This window comes from Urtica dioica, chromosome 12, assembly GCF_054948205.1.
Source record: "Urtica dioica subsp. dioica isolate 48M chromosome 12, U.dioica_male_clone48M_v1_H2, whole genome shotgun sequence".
Taxonomy (NCBI): Eukaryota; Viridiplantae; Streptophyta; class Magnoliopsida; order Rosales; family Urticaceae; genus Urtica; species Urtica dioica.
In genome coordinates, this window is record NC_142767.1 from 10,325,604 (window position 1) to 10,342,623 (window position 17,020).

General features: G+C 38.5%; 2 protein-coding genes across 2 annotated transcripts; one reads left to right on the forward strand and one right to left on the reverse strand.

The window, feature by feature from the left end:
* The first annotated feature begins 141 nt into the window (after nt 1-141).
* LOC149379039 (uncharacterized) lies at nt 142-1,551 on the forward strand. Its single transcript, XM_089603939.1, has 2 exons — nt 142-429; nt 574-1,551. Exons 1-2 carry the CDS (start codon nt 142-144, stop codon nt 1,549-1,551), a joined length of 1,266 nt encoding a protein of 421 aa, XP_089460065.1.
* An 8,948-nt stretch (nt 1,552-10,499) lies between these two features.
* LOC149379040 (beta-amyrin synthase-like) lies at nt 10,500-15,273 on the reverse strand. Its single transcript, XM_089603666.1, has 8 exons — nt 15,062-15,273; nt 14,747-14,986; nt 14,568-14,666; nt 14,433-14,489; nt 14,287-14,333; nt 13,803-14,205; nt 13,606-13,689; nt 10,500-11,054 (listed from the first exon to the last, which is right to left on the reverse strand). Exons 1-8 carry the CDS (start codon nt 15,254-15,256, stop codon nt 10,938-10,940), a joined length of 1,242 nt encoding a protein of 413 aa, XP_089459792.1. The 5' UTR covers nt 15,257-15,273; the 3' UTR covers nt 10,500-10,937.
* Between the last annotated feature and the right edge of the window lie 1,747 nt (nt 15,274-17,020).

Genomic DNA, 17,020 nt, shown 5'->3' on the forward strand with positions numbered 1-17,020 from the left:
TCCCAAGAGGGCGAACCCAGCATCACTGAGTTTGAAAGATTCAAGGAATCGGTGAGGGCCGAACTGAAAGCAATCCATTCAAAATTTCACAGTGCGACCAGCTCGGCCTTCGAGATAGACTGACTCGTTGCAGAAACGGGAATGACTCCTTTCGCTAAAAACATCACCGATGTATTCATTGGAGATGCCGGGAAAGTTCGTCTTCCTCGGTACAATGGGACCTCGAACCCAAAAGCTTACATCCTGTCCTTTAGAATTGCAATGGGACGGGCTATGCTGACAGAGAGAGAACAAGAGGCGGGATACTGCCAACTGTTCGCTGAAAGCCTGTTTGAAGCTGCTTTAGAGTGGTTCTCCAGACTCGAGCCTAACTCTATCGATAATTTTGCCAAACTATCTGCAGCATTCCTAAAACATTATTCGATGTTCGTAGAGGACGAACTCACGATAGCAGATCTGTGGGGGGGTCCAGCAGAAGGAGAGCGAATCCTTGAAGGACTACATGATCCGTTACAAGGACGTTCTCTAAAAAATCTCTAACATTGATCCCGAATCTGCCATAACCTCTCTAAGGAACGGTCTGTGGCACGAATCGAGATTCAAGCTAGAGATGACTGTAAACCGCCCCTTACATTGGAAGACGCGATCCACAAGGCCGTAAACTACGCTAATGCAGAGGAGGAATTCGCCTCCTTAGCAAAACAGCGTACAGCCGAAAAGAAGCCACATGGAAACACATGGGTGCGGCCCGTAAACTCTGGGGGAAACCCCCGAAGGCCCAAGCCCCAGGAGGTCGGGCCAAAGGTCAGAAAGCAGTACGCCCCTCCGGGATTCGCTTTCAACATAGGAGATGAAAGTAAGGAGGGAGGTCCCCAAGCAAAAAAATGGACCAGGGGCCCGAACGTGTTCTACGATTTCCATCAGACCAACGGCTACGCCACGATAAATTGCAAAACTATGCGCAAAGTTTTGGCTGAAAAATATGCGAAAGGGGAGCTGAAGAACATCGATTTAGGTCCCCCGCCCAAAAAGAAGGTTTTCAACAACAACCGAGGAAGAGGCAACCCCTCACCTAAGAGGTCTACGCCCACGGATGAAGGGGAGACGAAATCCCCTCCGACAATAGCAAAACATCGAGTCGACTTCATAATGGGCTGTTCAAAATTTTGCAACAGCTCGGTCAACTCGATCAAAGCTCATCAGCGTCAGCTGATGAATAAGACCACCAAGATCGGAGCAGAACAAGATTTTCAAATCTCTTTCTCCAAAAAAGAAGCCTCTGGTGTAACATACCCGCATGATGACGCACTCGTGATAACGATCGATGTGTCCAATTGCGAGGTCGCTCGAGTCCTGATCGATGGAGGAAGTTCCGTAGATCTCATTTTCAAAGACACCATCACAAGAATGAGAATTGAAGAGTCCGAGATTGAAAGGGAGCAAACCCAGTTAACAGGCTTCAATGGGTCAATTACTCCATCACTAGGAACCATTAAGTTGCCTGTAAAGACCAACATGATAAACAAGATAGTCGAATTCCAAGTTCTGTAATGTCTCTCTCCCTATAACATTATCATGGGACGACCATGGATACATAGGATGAGGGTCGTTCCCTCAACCTTTCATCAGTGTATTCGATTTCCCATGTTTGGAGGGATAAGAGAGATCAAAGGAAACCAGGCAACCTCCCTTAGCTACTATCTCACTAGCCACAAGCAAAATGCTAAAGAGGCCAACGAGAAACAATAGCAATTAATGAACGTAGAGCCAACTAAAAAAAAGAAAGCTCTAAACTAGAAGAATCGGACTCCCCAAGTACTGAGATGATAGTACAAATACAGCTCGATGGCCTCGATCCCTCAAAGTGCGTAGGGATTGGAGCCGAGCTTAAGGGAAGTATACGGCGAGAGCTGATTTATTTCCTGAAACGAAACAAATCCACCTTCTCCTGGACGATGGAAGTTATGCCAGGGATTAGCATCGACGTTACGTCTCACCAGCTTAACATTGATCCCAGTTTCAAACCAGTAAAACAAAAGAGACGCAAGCTCGGTCCCGACAGAGCATCAGTAGTCAACGACGAAGTCGAAAGACTCCTCAAAGCGGATTCAATCCGCGAAGTCAAATATCCGGATTGGTTAGCAAACACTGTGGTCGTAAAGAAAAAGAATGGAAAATGGAGGGTATGCGTCGACTTCACGGACCTGAACAAAGCATGCCCTAAAGACAACTTCCCATTGCCGTATATCGACCAACTTGTCGAGGCAACCGCGGGACATAAGGTACTCTCGTTTATGGATGCATTCTCAGGATATAACCAAATCCTAATGCATCCGAACGATCAAGAAAAAACGGCATTCATAACAGACCGAGGCACATATTGCTACAAGGTCATGCCATTTGGACTAAAAACGCTGGCGCTACCTATCAAAGGCTATGCTCTTCAAGTCCCTAAGAGAAAACGACCACGTAGGACATTTAGAGGAATGTTTCGAGGTACTGAATAAGTATCAAATGAAACTGAACCCTACCAAATGTTCATTCGGAGTGTCCTCCGGGAAATTCCTCGGGTACTTAGTCACCCAACGAGGAATTGAAGCAAACCCGGACCAGTTGAATGCCCTACGAGAGATGCCCTCACCTCATAATAGATGCGAGGTGCAGAGGTTGACAGGCCGAATCGCCGCCCTCAATCGCTTCATATTTCGGTCCACGGACAAATGTCTCCCATTCTACCAACTCCTCAAAGGAAATAAAAAGCTCGAATGGGACGAACAATGTGAAAAAGCATTCAAAGAACTAAAAGAATATCTATCGACACCCCCAATTCTGGCAAAGCCCATGGCAAGAGAGGCATTCTACCTATACGTCGATGTTTCCCAAGCGGCAGTTAGTGGAGTCCTCTTCAGGGAAGAGCAAGGGAACCAACGACCCATATTCTATGTGAGTAAGTCGTTAGTCGATGCAGAAACTCGATATCCTATTATGGAAAAATTGGCCTTAGTCGTTGCTTCCGCCGCACCAAAGCTCCAGCCCTACTTCCAATCCCACTCCATAACAGTGATGAAGACCCAACCGCTGAGAAGTTTTTTACACAGCCCTAATCAGTCGGGAAGATTGACCAAATGGGCCGTAGAACTGAGCGAGTACGACATCGAGTATCGAATTAGGACTTGCGCAAAATCTCAAGTTTTAGCGGATTTCGTCGTCGAACTCCCAAGAGAAGACCCCGCCGTGACCGAAGACGAGGGCACCTGGACACTAAAAGTGGACGGCGCATCATCAAAACAAGGGGCAGGAGTAGTAATACGCCTAACACCCCCCACGGCGAGGTCATCGAGCAATCATTCAGACTCAACTTCGTTGCATCCAACAATGAGGCCGAGTATGAAGCACTAATAGCCGGACTAAGATTAGTTACAGCCGTCGGAGCAAAGCTAGTACAAGCTTTCTGCGACTCTCAGTTCATAGCAAATCAATACTCCGGCGAATACGAGACGCGGGACGAGCGAATGGAAGCCTATTCGAAGGTCGTAAAAGACCATACGGCACAGTTCAAACAATTCTCTCTAACGTGAATCCCTAGGGGTGAGAACACCTTGGCAGACACACTGGCCGCCTTAGCGTCCACTTCGGATCCGGACCTTAAAAGGATCATTCCAGTCGAAACAATCAAACAACCTTCCATAGCCATCACTGTCGCTACAGTCATAACTATAGAAGGGGGGATTGGAGAGATGAAATCATACATTACATCATGACTGGTACGGTCCCGTCTGACAAGATGGCAAAACGTAAACTCGTACTGAGAAGTGCAAGATTTTGCGTGATAAATGGAAACCTGTTCAAAAGAATCTTCGCAGGACCATAACTTAAGTGCGTTGGCACGGATGAGTCAAAACGAATCCTAGAAGACGTACACGAGGGAGAATGAGGAAGCCATGCAGGGGGAAGGGCATTCGCCATCAAAATAAAGAGGAAATGCTACTTTTGGCCGACCATGTTGGCAGATTGCGAGGCACATTCGCGCCGCTGCGACTAATGCCAACGCCACGCACCTAACATAAAAAAACCCACGCAAGAGTTGTCCTCCATCTCGGCTCCATACCCATTCATGAAATGATCTATGGAAATCGTAGGACCGATGCCGGCCGCCCCTGGCGGACTAAGATTTTTATTAATCTTAACAGATTATTTTTCGAAATGGGTCGAAGCCGGTGCCTTCATCTTGATCAAAGACGTTGACGTCGAATCATTCATTTGGAAAAATGTTATCTGTCGGCACGGGACTCTCCACGAAATCATGACGGACAACGGGTCACAATTTATATCCAAAAAATTCAGAACATTTTGCTACAATAATAACGTAGAACTGAGGATGTCAACACCATGATACCCTCAGGGAAATGGACATGCAGAGGCAGCAAATAAGACCATCGTAAACTCCATCAAAAAGAGGTTCAGGGCTAAAAAAGGACGGTGGGCGGAAGAGCTACCAGGGGTGCTGTGGGCCTACCGAACCAGCCCACGAAGGCCAACAGGGGAAACTCCGTTCTCCTTAGTACATGGAGTCGAATCAGTCATCCCGGTCAAACACCAAGTGCAGACTCTAATGACGATGCACGCACACGAGGATGAGCCAGAAAATAATCAATCGTTATGCGATGCCTTGGATTTTATAGACGAAAAACGGGAGTCGGCCTTGATACGGCTATCCCACTATAAACAGTCCATCGCCAGATTCTATAATAAGGGCATAAACTCTAGAAAATTTGAAATAGGAGAATTAGTCATCCGAAAAACTTTTCAAAACACTGTCGAGAATAACGCCGGGAAATTGGGGGCAAAATTGAGAAGGCCCTTATAGAGTCACCAGGATCGAACATCCCGGCGTCTGTGAACTTGAAACACTCAATGGAGTCTCGGTATTAAGGTCATGGAACGTCTCGAATCTTAAAAAGGACTACTGCTAAAACCAGTAAGAACCGAACTACGTCCGACTTGATCCCTGCATAAGGGTACGTAGGCAGCTTTTCTTTGCAAAGGCACAGTCCCACTTGTTGGAATAGATCTAAGATTAAGAAAAATTTAACGCTTCTAGCAAGCAGAGGAAAATAAAATTTTTCTTTAAACAAGTAAAAACGATTTTTACTAACCTAGACAACGAGCAAGCACATGATATTTTAAATTAAAACTATCTAAGAGCAATTACACGTTTACTAACCTTTATGTAGCTTGATCGTTGAGAAGCTTGTGGAGGTTGAATCGCTCGTCTCCCCATGTAGCTTGTCTTTCTTCGTTCTTCGAGAATTCGAGTAACCACGAAAGTTTCTATCACATAAATCACTCGAGGTAAGAAGGAATTAGTGTGTGGACACTTTTAAACACAACGACTCAAGAACAAGTCTTAGAGTCGAAGAGCTAAAACAAAACGCTAGGTCAAATGTGGACCTAGGTGCCAAAACAAAAACGAAAAAGGAAGAGAGAGAGAGAGATAGAGAGGGGGCGGCCAATTCTAGAGAGAGAAGCTCCCAATCTCTAAAATTTTGGGATGAGAAACAATGAGAATGAGAGCTCTATTTATAGGAGAAGGATTACCTTCAAAAGGTAGTTTCCTCTTCTCTATAGAATATCACATATTCATGAGCAAATATTTGCTCTTCCTTCTTCATTCCACACATCCAAGATGCCTTCTAGAAGGCCTTGGATTTGTTTCCTCTTTTGTTCCCTCCTAGCCTTGGCCGCCCATTGCATTTCCTTGTAGAGGAAATTTGTTTCCTCTTTTTCTTTTGGCAAGTATCTTCATACATCAATGCACAAAATAATTGCTCATGAACATGTTTCTAGATGTCTTATTTGTTCATGACAACACAAGAAAAGTCCATTAAGAATTTTCACATAAAATCCATGAAATGAAATTCAAACCTCAAGGCCCAATATTTCTCAATATGGCCGAGTGTTTTAATTCAATTGTCATCATATGACAATGTCAAAAAACTTATTTATTGACATTTATACCATCCCATGTCCAAAAGGACAAAAATACCCTTTAGACAATTTTCGTAAAACTTGTCTAGTTCTTGTTTTGACTTAGCTTCTAGTTTAACTAATCCTACTCGATATGATTTGTGACAATGACCTCATGGATCCAAATGAACAAAGCTTGAGCTAACATACTTGGACTCAAAAGTTCACAAACCTTTTCCAAGTTTAGCTTAATGTCAACTGACTCCACTAAAGAGTTGACACTGAGAATCTCTCGGTTCAAATGAATTTATTTTCTACTCAAGAATTCAACTAAATTGTGATGAGTGGATCCACTGAATATTATCTATGTTTGCCCTTCATGAATATCATCAGCTAGTCGGGATATACAAAATTACCATTTTACCCTTCTAGCTGTTATTTTCTCAACTTCTTTGTTGCTTGTGAATAAGTTAGAAACAATGTATTGACGAGGAGCTAACAAGTCACATTGTTTCATCCAAAAGAGTCATGACTCCATTTTGGACACTGGCCAGTTCATTTATTCACATTCCAAGGAACAAAGCATGAGGTGATATACGCTGCATTTCAGCAATCTTGTACATGAATTCCATATCTATGAGATCTTCACAAAGTTACTCATGACATCTTCATAACTTAGTACTACACCAATAGGTCCTGTTAAGAATCACATAGTGAATCCGAACTCTGACTTTCTCAAATGAGAATATGTAAGCTATGAAATGGCATGTCTCATTTCAGGATTGAGGTAAGCATGATGTAATTCATACGTAGTGACTTTGAGACATAAGAGGTTAAATGGTTTGTTCTTATCTTGTCTCTAGAAGTGCACTGGTCAATTCAGTACATTTAGAAGATACCTAGAAGAACTATAGAGTCTCCAACTCTCAATGTCTCATAACCAGACATCATAGATTCTCCTAACAATCGTACTGAGATCAATAGTCCTTTGATCCTTAGATTGTGAATATGGAGTTTTAAGCAAACCATGAAGAGTTTGTTCATGCAAATCTATATTTGTCTCTTCATATGTTGTTAGGTTTGTTTAAGGACTAAAGACTATAGATTATCATAAAGCTTCAAACAGTCAAGGAAGAATGAATGAACGCTTCAACTTTTATTAATGATTCAGCATTTATGAGCAAGAGTCTTCGTAAGACTATATTACATCAAATGTACATAAATAGAGAAAGACTACTACTCTTCTTGTGGGCACCATTGACAACAAACTCCCACTTGACTCAAAGAAGATGTGAGTAGTCCTTCATGCCTAATCCCTCCCGATGCTGGTCGAAGACCTTGTTCGCTAGGGCCTTGGTGAATGGATCTGCCAGGTTTTCCACCGTTGAGATCTTCTTCACCTCCACGTCTCCGCGCTGCACGATCTCTCGAATCAAATGGTATTTCCTCTCAATATGTTTAGAGCGCTTATAGCTTCGAGGTTCCTTTGAGTTAGCGACAGCCCCACTGTTATTACAATAAAGGGTCATTGGCTCGTCGACGTTTGGAATGACTTCCAACTACTTAAGGAATTTTCTAAGCCATACAGCCTCCTTGGATGCTTCACAAGCAGTGACATATTCTGCTTCCATTGTGGAGTCAGCAATGCAAGATTGCTTAATACTCATCCACACAACAGCTCCACCATTAAGGATGAACACATATCCTGAAGTGGACTTCCTGGAATCCTTATCCGCTTGAAAATCAAAGTTGGTATATCCCTCATAGTCAGGTCAGTACTTGAATATGTAAGCATCAAGTTCCTAGTTCTCCGAAGATACTTAAGAACATGCTTAACAACAATCGAGTGCTCGGGTCTAGGGTTGGATTGAAAACGGCTAACTACGCCAACTGCGAAACAGATATCTGGCCTAGTGCAAAGCACAACATACATGAGACTTCCTACGGCTGAGGCGTAAGGAATTTTTCTCATGTCCTCAATCTCTTATGCAGTCTTGGGAGACTGGTCCTTAGAGAGTGAGACTTCATGCCTAAAGGGTGTTTGGCCCTTCTTGAAGTCTTGCATCGAGAAACGATCCATCACCTTATCAATATAAGATGCTTGAGAGAGCGACAAAGTCCGGTTCTTCCGATCTCGAAAGATTTGGATCCCCAGAATGTACTCGGCTTCTCCTAGAACCTTCATATCAAATTGCTTTGCTAGCCAGATCTTAACCTCAAATAACTTACCCACATCATTACCTATGAGTAATATATCATCGAAATACAGTACCAGAAACACAACTTTACCTTTGTGTATTAACTTGTAAACACATGGCTCATCTATTGACTGCTCAAAACCGAAGCTCTTCACAGTTTCATCGAATCTAATATTCCATCACCTAGATGCTTGCTTTAATCCATAAATGGACTTAAGCAACTCATAAACCTTGGTCTCTTGACCTTCTTCCGTGAAACGGTCTGGTTGAGCCATATAAATGCACTCATCAAGATTGCCATTCAGGAAGGCAGTCTTGACATCCATTTGCCAGATCTCATAATCGAGAGCTACAACTATGGATAGAAGTATGTGATTGGATTTAAGCATCTCGACTGGCGAGCAGGTTCTTCATAGTTAATCCCTTCTTTTTGGGTTAACCCTTAGCCACTAGTTATGCTTTGAACGTCTCGACGTTCCCATCCGGACCTCTTTTCTTCTTGTATATCCACTTACACCCTACGAGTTCAATCCCTTCGGGAAGGTCTACAAGTTTCCAGACTTTGTTGACATACATCGAGTGCATTTCAAATTTCATGGCGTCAAGCCAGATGTTTGATTCAGAACTAGGCATTGCATGGCTGTAGGAAACATGGTCATCCATGTCAGGGACGACTACGAGAGTGTCTCCATAAGACATGTACCTATCAGGCTTTTGAGAAGCCCTCCCACTACGTCGAAGTACTACTTCACGAGGTTCCGATGAGTTTGGTTGTGTTTCAGTTGGGGTAAGAACAGTTCTTACAGATAAGGTAGAAGCTTCCTCACCCAACTTTTCTTCAAGCACAATTTTGCTTCTAGGTTTTACATCTTTCATGAAGTCCTCCTCAAGGAAACGAGCGTTCCTGCTAACGAAATTCTTGTCGTCCTCGGGATTATAGAATGTGAAACCTTTGGTTTCCTTTGGATATCCAACGAACAGGCACAATTCTGACCTACTAGCCAACTTGCTAGTCTTTTGCCTTAGCACATGTGCAGGGCAACCCCAAATTCGGATGTGGCCTAGATTTACTTTACGGCCTGTCCATCGTTCATAACAAGTACCAGGAATCGTTTTAGACGAAACTTGGTTCAGAATGTAAGCTGTTGTTTCGAGGGCATATCCCCAAAAGGAAAGAGGGAGTGATGAGTAACTCATCATTGATCTAACCATCTCCATTAGAGTTTGGTTCCTTCTCTCTGACGCTCCATTTTGTTGAGGTGTGTCAAGTGCTGTAAGCTGAGAAGCGATACCTTAATCTTTAAGAAAGTCATCGAAATCTCCAGACATATACTCACCACCTCGATCAGATCGAAGGGTTTTGATCTGTTTGCCAGTTTGCTTTTCCACTAAAGCCCGAAAGACCTTAAATACGTTAAAGGTCTCGGATCCGTGTTTGAGCAAATAGACAAAACCGTATCTTGAGTAATCATCGGTGAAGGTAACAAAGTATTCGTATCCTCCCCGTGCCTGTCTACTGAGCGGACCAGATACATCAGAATCTACAAGTTCCAGCAACTCAGTGGCTCTTCGACCCTTAGCTGAGAAAGGTTGTTTAGTCATTTTTCCTTCTATACAAGATTCACAAGTAGGTAGTGAACCTATTGCAGAGGATTGGAGTGCACCGTCCCTCACAAGTCTCTTAATCTTGTCTAGACTAATATGACCAAGTCTTAAGTGCCAGAGATATGTTGATTTTATTAGATCGGAGGATTCAAAATTTTTGATCCTCCTAACTAGATCATTATCTATTTCAGTGTCTAAAAGAGAAGGTTGTGTGGGATAAATGTAAAAGAGAGCATTCTTCATACATGCATCAGTGACAAAAGAATTTGAAAAGGAAATACGAATTCCATTCTTTATCAACTTTAAACAATAATCTTGTTCAAAAATGCGAGCAACATATATTAAGTTTTTCCCAAAGGAAGGAACATAATAAACATTATTCAAATTAAAATTGCGGTCTTCAAAAGATAGCGTCACGGATCCCACAGCCTTCGCAGACACTAAGCTCCCATCACCCTACTTGAAGCAGAAGTCGCCTTCCTCTAAGCTTTTGCTTTTCCTAAAACCAGTAAAGGAACATCAAATATGGTTAGTAGCTGCAGAGTCAAGAATTCACGTTGATACATTATCAGCTACTAAGCAAGCTTCGGTAATAAGTACAATACCTTTTTTCCTTAGTCTTGAGGTAGGCAGGACAATTCCTACGCCAGTGACCATGTTCATTGCAATGGTGACAGTTGTCTTTCGACTTGTCTACCTTAGGAACCTTTGGCGTCTTCTTCTTCTTTTGAATATTAGGTTTGTTCTTCTTCTGGCCCTTGCGAGGTCTCTTCTTAGATCCAGAGGTGGAGGCAGTAGCATGTACCTCTCCTTGAGTCCAAACAATATTAAATGAATAATATGATAGCGTACATTATTGCAAATAATATGATTTTCACATACAAACGATTGTTTATTGGACATTCAATCTCAACGTTTTGATTATTCAAGTCAAGGGAAAGTGAAAAAGTGGAATATTGAAATCTTTATATAGGTCTCATTCAACACGGAACATCACTTCGTAAGAACAAAATTAAAATGAAATACTTATAAAATAACGAGCAAAGTCACTGAAGTTTTTATTTCCATACGGTTTTCAGTAAGAAGCTTTCGCGTGCAGATCAGATAATGTATGACGTAAAATGCTTTGTGAATGATTACAGCCTTATCTTGATTAATGCATCAGCATTAAGCTCGAGGCAGTGGAACCAAGTTACGATATTCGGCAAGAGCCCAGATGGGAAATATATTCCTATACGCTGCATAGTGCAACTTGCAGTTTTTAAAGAAAACGCCCATAAGTTCCTGCATATAACAATGTACCAATAATATTAGTGAAAATTATTGTATTTATTTTCTTTAAGTTTAAATTTTTTCTATATGATTGAAAAAAGTTTTTCATACAGTATATTTCAAAAATTACTCTATAGGATTAAATTTTTTCTATATGATTGAAAAAAAGTTTTTCATACAGTATATTTCAAAAATTACTATATACAAAACGTGGCACCAAAATACTCGATTTTTTTTTTTTACTATTTGAAACTATAATAGTATATGTAGATTTATTAGCATTTTACTTGATTTTTAACATACATGATTTGTGATTAAGTTATATATTATACGTTTTGTATCATAAAATATTGTTAGTATCATAATTGACGTACTCTTTTATATTGAAAACAAGATAGTATAATTTTTTTTTATTATAGATTTAATTTAATTAACTTTAATTTTAACTAATTAAGATACACAATGACATTTGAGGTTTTTATATTACCGTGGAAATAAATAAAATTAATGAATAAAAATATTAAAAGTAACATTAATCTAATATAAAAAGCATACATTAGGAAAATAGCCAACTTAAACGTTTGACATTGCTAAATAGCCAACGTTTCGTAAATCTTAGGTAAATAGCCACAAAGATGACGTGGCCCTATAAAAAAAATTATGCTTTCCAAGTTTGTCCCTCCTTTTTATTTCCAAATTTTCATTTAAATTTTAATTATTAATTCAGCAATTTATTTAAGGTAATTTTTTAAAAAATTTGAATTTTAAATTCTCTCTCTTATATTTTCAAAAAAATAAAAAGCAGTTATTTCTACATTATTTCTTGGATTCCTGATAGTATATCAATGCTCAAAATATACGCAACGGTTATTTTTCTAAATTTGTGTTCTTTAATATCGTAGTTCACATTTATACGTATTTAAAGATATTTACAAAATATTTACAATTATTGACACATATTAACAGATATTAACACATTTATTCTACATTTTTATTTGAATATTTTTATGAGTTATTCATTTAAATTTGAATGGTGTTATATGTTTAAATTTAGAAATTAATTATTTAGTTGACTTAATCGTGTTAAGAGGGGCGATTTATCAAATTCATTTAAATAGCCCGTTTGGGCAGGAATGATATGTCAAACGTATAAGTTGACTTTTTTTTCTAATTAATTGATATATAAATAATATAAACAATAATGATACACTAATAATTATAATGAGGAAAGGAGATATATATGTGTATATATATAACGCACACCACTTAATAATAAAAATTCCTCCGGTGATTTTCTATAGTATTCTAGAATTAAAAAATAATAACAAATTATTTTAAACCTAATATATATCTTAGTACGTATCCAACAAATAAAACAGAAAAAAAACAGTACCAAAAGGTATACAAAATTCAAGTTTCATTAGTCACCGGAATAGAATTTTTGGTCCGTGAATAGTGTTAAAAAGAATAGAATTGTGGGTTAGAATTAGTTTCTAATCTAAACATACCAAAACATTCACTCTATTCTCAGATCACATGTAACACGAATATTGTTTAATCATCAAAATATCTCGGTGTGCCTTCCTTATGCACTTCTCTAAAGAGAACTCACACAGAAAATATTGAAAGAGTATTATTTTAACACTGCATAATAGTATAATTCATTATAAATAATTCATCAGTATTGTACTATTATTTAAAATTGTTGGAATATTAATAATGTAAATAGTTTTTTTTATTATAATTTATCCGAATGTTTACATTGAACTATTCTCTTTCTATAGTTATACAATATATTTATATTTTAAATTCTAATTTTCTCAACAAAAAAAAAATCATTGTTGTTAATTTCTCAAAAAAAGTGATAGAAGAAGAAATATTTACATACCACAAAATATAAACTTGTTTACACACACACACACACACGCACATATTTCTCTCTCTCTCTCTCTCTCTCTCTCTCTCTCTATATATATATATATATATTAATTATGCTAAAAAATCAATTCGGCACACTTTTTTGCTGCATTTCATTTTACATATATCAAAATAAATTGTAAATGTTATAGTTATTTATCAATTTTATATAAAGAAAATTCACAAATTGGAATAGTGAGATTTTGTGATAACAAAAGAGTGCGTGATACTTTTGAAATTTTGAGAAACTTTTTTGAAGGATGCATACGATAGACATAAAATAAAATAGAGAAATTGTCCCATTTGCCACCAATTTTATAACATTTTCTCACTTTCCACCAAAATGCTAATTTTTCCCAAAATGTCACCGAGATGTCAACATTGTTGACATCTATGTCAACAATGTTGACATCTCATAGTGAATGACAAAAATAGATGTCAACATTATTGACATAGATGATGGCATTTTGAGAAAAATTAGTTTTTTTGTGGAAAGTGGGAAAATGTTATGAAATTGGTGACAAATGAGACAATTTCTCAATAAAATATTGTGTGAGTGATGTGGTTGCACTGTATCATAAATATGGGTTTCAGGAATACTATAACTCATCAATTGCTTTTGCCAATAATTTCCAGTGACTAGTACCTGTTGTGGAAAATCTCCGTTTTCTAATTGGTAATTGATCAGTAGTCGGGCGGCACGATGGATCGGAGTAGGGTCCCTCTCATGCTATTCATCATCAGAAAATAATATTGAATATCACATATACTAATGCTCGGAAAAAAAAAAAAAAAAACCCTAAAAACTTCTGTAGCTTACTCTTGACAATTGCCAATTTTTACCTGTTTTCCGTGAATCAATGCCATCATAGCCCATGCAGTTTGCACCAAATTTGAACGGTCTCCTTCAAAAGGAGTATATAATTTATTGGTACAAGAACTGTAACTCTCAGCCCAGCCACCATCCTCTCTCTGAGTCTCAAGCAAAAAGTTAAGCCCTCTACGCATAGCCTTACAATCATCGTACGACCTCCCAGCAGCCTCTAAGCCTAGAATCGCAAACCATGTGCCATACATAAAGCAAATCCCCCATTTCCCGTACCAAGAACCATCGGGCATTTGAATATCTTCAATAAACTTTCCACCGTTCACGATGGCCTTATCGATCTCGTCGCTTCTATGGCTGGGATGAAGCTTCCTAAACAAGCTCAAAGCTTGGATCGATGCCGATGTGCACTCTACGTACCTACGCGTGAATACATACTCTCAATTATTAGGTATTAATTAAATATATGATAATTATCTCTTGCTTTATTGAATTACTTACTCGTACTCAATCACGAGGTCTTCAAGAAACTCAACTGGATTCAACCACTGATAAGGAAAACAAAAAGGCACACATATAGCGGGTATATTCTTACAAAAGTTTATAATGATAAGATGATCAAATTTTTCTTTAAGGAGATTACATACCTCCAACCATTGCGGAGCTCCTGCTTGCTCCCAAGGTGGTACACCACCGTTTGGACTCTGTTTTTTAGATAATTATGAGGGACTATATAGAAAATTTTATGAAGATATCTCGACAATTTTATTTTGTAATCTCACCTGTAGCGATAGTATAACATTGACAGAATCATACATTTGTTCTACTTCCATTGGCTCACCAACAAGTTCAGATGGCAAATTTTGGAACAATAAACAGCACTAATAGATACATGAGCTTATATTAGTAAGTAGGAGTGATATTGATATAAATGTTTATAATAACTCCAAATAATTATTACCGTTAGACCTTCGGCAGTACAATCAGATACTTGCCATCCATGGTCTCGATCAGAAAATGTCCAAGCTCCTTTGCTAATATGACGAAAATGGTCCTTGTGATCCGGAACGTTCACTCTTACTTGAGAACCCTTTAAGAAATTATGTGCCTTCTTTAGGACAGGGGCAATATCTTCATCAATATTTGCAGCAAGTAGAGCTCGGGTGGCAAAATTGCAATCCCATGATTGACTCCCAAAAGACTGTCCACATTGAAAATAAGATTGGATAATTAAATTGAAATATAAAAGTAATAAACCTATTGAGAATTTACATACCTGAATAGTGATTCCATCTTCTGCAACCCATATGTAATCAGTAACTCTAGGAATATGTTTCCTAAAAGCTTCTCCATTGGGATCATCAGCCCAGCAAGCTAACATCATTAATGCCTTTTGCACACAACCAACATCAATATAACGGCTATTTTCATCCTCATAATGAATATGGTTTATCACTCTCTCAATAGCCATTTCCCTTAGCTTGCTGAATGGCCATGTGTTGATGATAGGCTCTGCAACGTAGTAGACAGAGTCCCAAAGAAGCTTCTGCAATTTCCCATGGGGATAATGTTGGATCTTTAATCCAATATGTTGGATCCTTAATCCAACGTTGGGCTTATATGTTAAATAATTATGTGTTGTGAACTGTCAATAAAGATGGCCCATTAAAAGTGATCTAATTTGGTATACGGTTATTGGGCTTTAATGTATCTAACAGGTTGTGGGCCTTTAATGTGTAGACTCATTATGAGCTTCTATTTCAGTGATGGGTTGAAATAGGAAGCCCACTAGGGTAACCTAGGGTTTCTCTATAAATACGGCTGGTCCCCAGGTCACACGTAACATTCTTGTCATTCCTGATATCCCGTCGTCAGAGTGAGCCAGAGAGAACTGAAGGAACTCTCAGAGAAATACGTGTTGATCTGGAAGACCAACCGTCATGGATTCATCAGGTACGCTTCCGCTATTGTTTTATGCTTTCTTAATTATTCAACATGATTCAGTCGTGGAATTAGGTGATGGTTTTCACCCGTGATATTCGGATCTAACAATTGGTATCAGAGCCGATCGTGTTTGAATTTTTAAGAAATTCGGTTTGTTATTTTGGTTTTATTCTGGATATACTCTGTGATATATGCGAACGTTCGTCTCTTTGGAAACTTGGGTTTCCAGTATTGATAATTCATAATCGTCTGATATGATTTGAATATTTTTAAAACAAACAAAATATCAGCCAGTATGTTTTTTTTTTTTCGGCTTTAGTCATTCTGATGGTTATGGTTTGCATATGTCAGACTATGGTTTTTCTTATGTGTTATATACTTTGGGTTTGGCAATTGACATTCGGTTGAATCCATCAGGACATTTATATTTACATATATATGACTGATGTCTTTTATTGTCTCTTTCTTAATTCATGTGGATTCATCAGTCTTGTTATGGATTCGTGTAATTTATGGTCTTTTTTATTTTAATTGATGTCATCAGGAAATAAAGTTAATAGCATGTATATGTTCATTCTGTTTACAACTGATCAGCTTGTCTAGTGATTACCTTTTTTTTTTTCGTCTTATTCGTAAGGTTTGATATCAGTTCTTTAGAATATATATTATCAGACTGTTTTCTTAGCTTTGCAATCGCTTGTTATGCTTATGTATCCATCATATTACTTATTCATAAGTAATCATCTTCAGTGACGGCCGTACGGACTTGCTTACCCTAATTTTTTTTTAATGCTTAACGGGCCTTGGTTTTATTTAAAGTGGGGGGTTCAGCCCATAAAAAAAAAAAAAATTAAATTCAAATGTTGGTATTATTTAGTATATATATTTTAAAATAAGTTAATTGAAGCAACATGTCACCAAAGTGGCCTCTCTTGTGGAAATTTATTTATTTTAAAATATAAAAGGTTTTGTACTTGTAATTATTGTGAATATTTATCGGCCCAAAGGAAGGTAAATGTTTAACTTGATTGCATGTATGTTTGCGCTAATAAATACGTGATGATTCTTTGGTTTTACATGTGAATAGTAGATCGGCCCAAAGGAAGATTTATTATTTGATATGTTCATTATTATCAGTATTTGATTAGTGCACCAAGATATCACTTACAAGTCATTATTCTTGTCCAAAGACATAATATTGATGGAGTGCACGGTATCTTGAGATGAGTTTTTTAACCATATTTGAATTTGAATTTTGAGTTTCGGTTTAGGTTTTTCTCTGAGCTTGTTT

Excerpts from the sequence above, each read along its gene's own strand:
- LOC149379039 (XM_089603939.1), top strand. The coding sequence starts at position 142 with ATGACTCCTTTCGCTAAAAACATCACCGATGTATTCATTGGAGATGCC. Across the intron at positions 430-573 it reads TAAAACATTATTCGATGTTC|GAACGGTCTGTGGCACGAAT; the intron begins GTAGAGGACGAA and ends AACCTCTCTAAG.
- LOC149379040 (XM_089603666.1), bottom strand. The coding sequence starts at position 15,256 with ATGGCTATTGAGAGAGTGATAAACCATATTCATTATGAGGATGAAAAT. Across the intron at positions 14,667-14,746 it reads GTACTGCCGAAGGTCTAACG|TGCTGTTTATTGTTCCAAAA; the intron begins GTAATAATTATT and ends TGTATCTATTAG. Across the intron at positions 14,334-14,432 it reads GAGCTCCGCAATGGTTGGAG|TGGTTGAATCCAGTTGAGTT; the intron begins GTATGTAATCTC and ends TTTCCTTATCAG.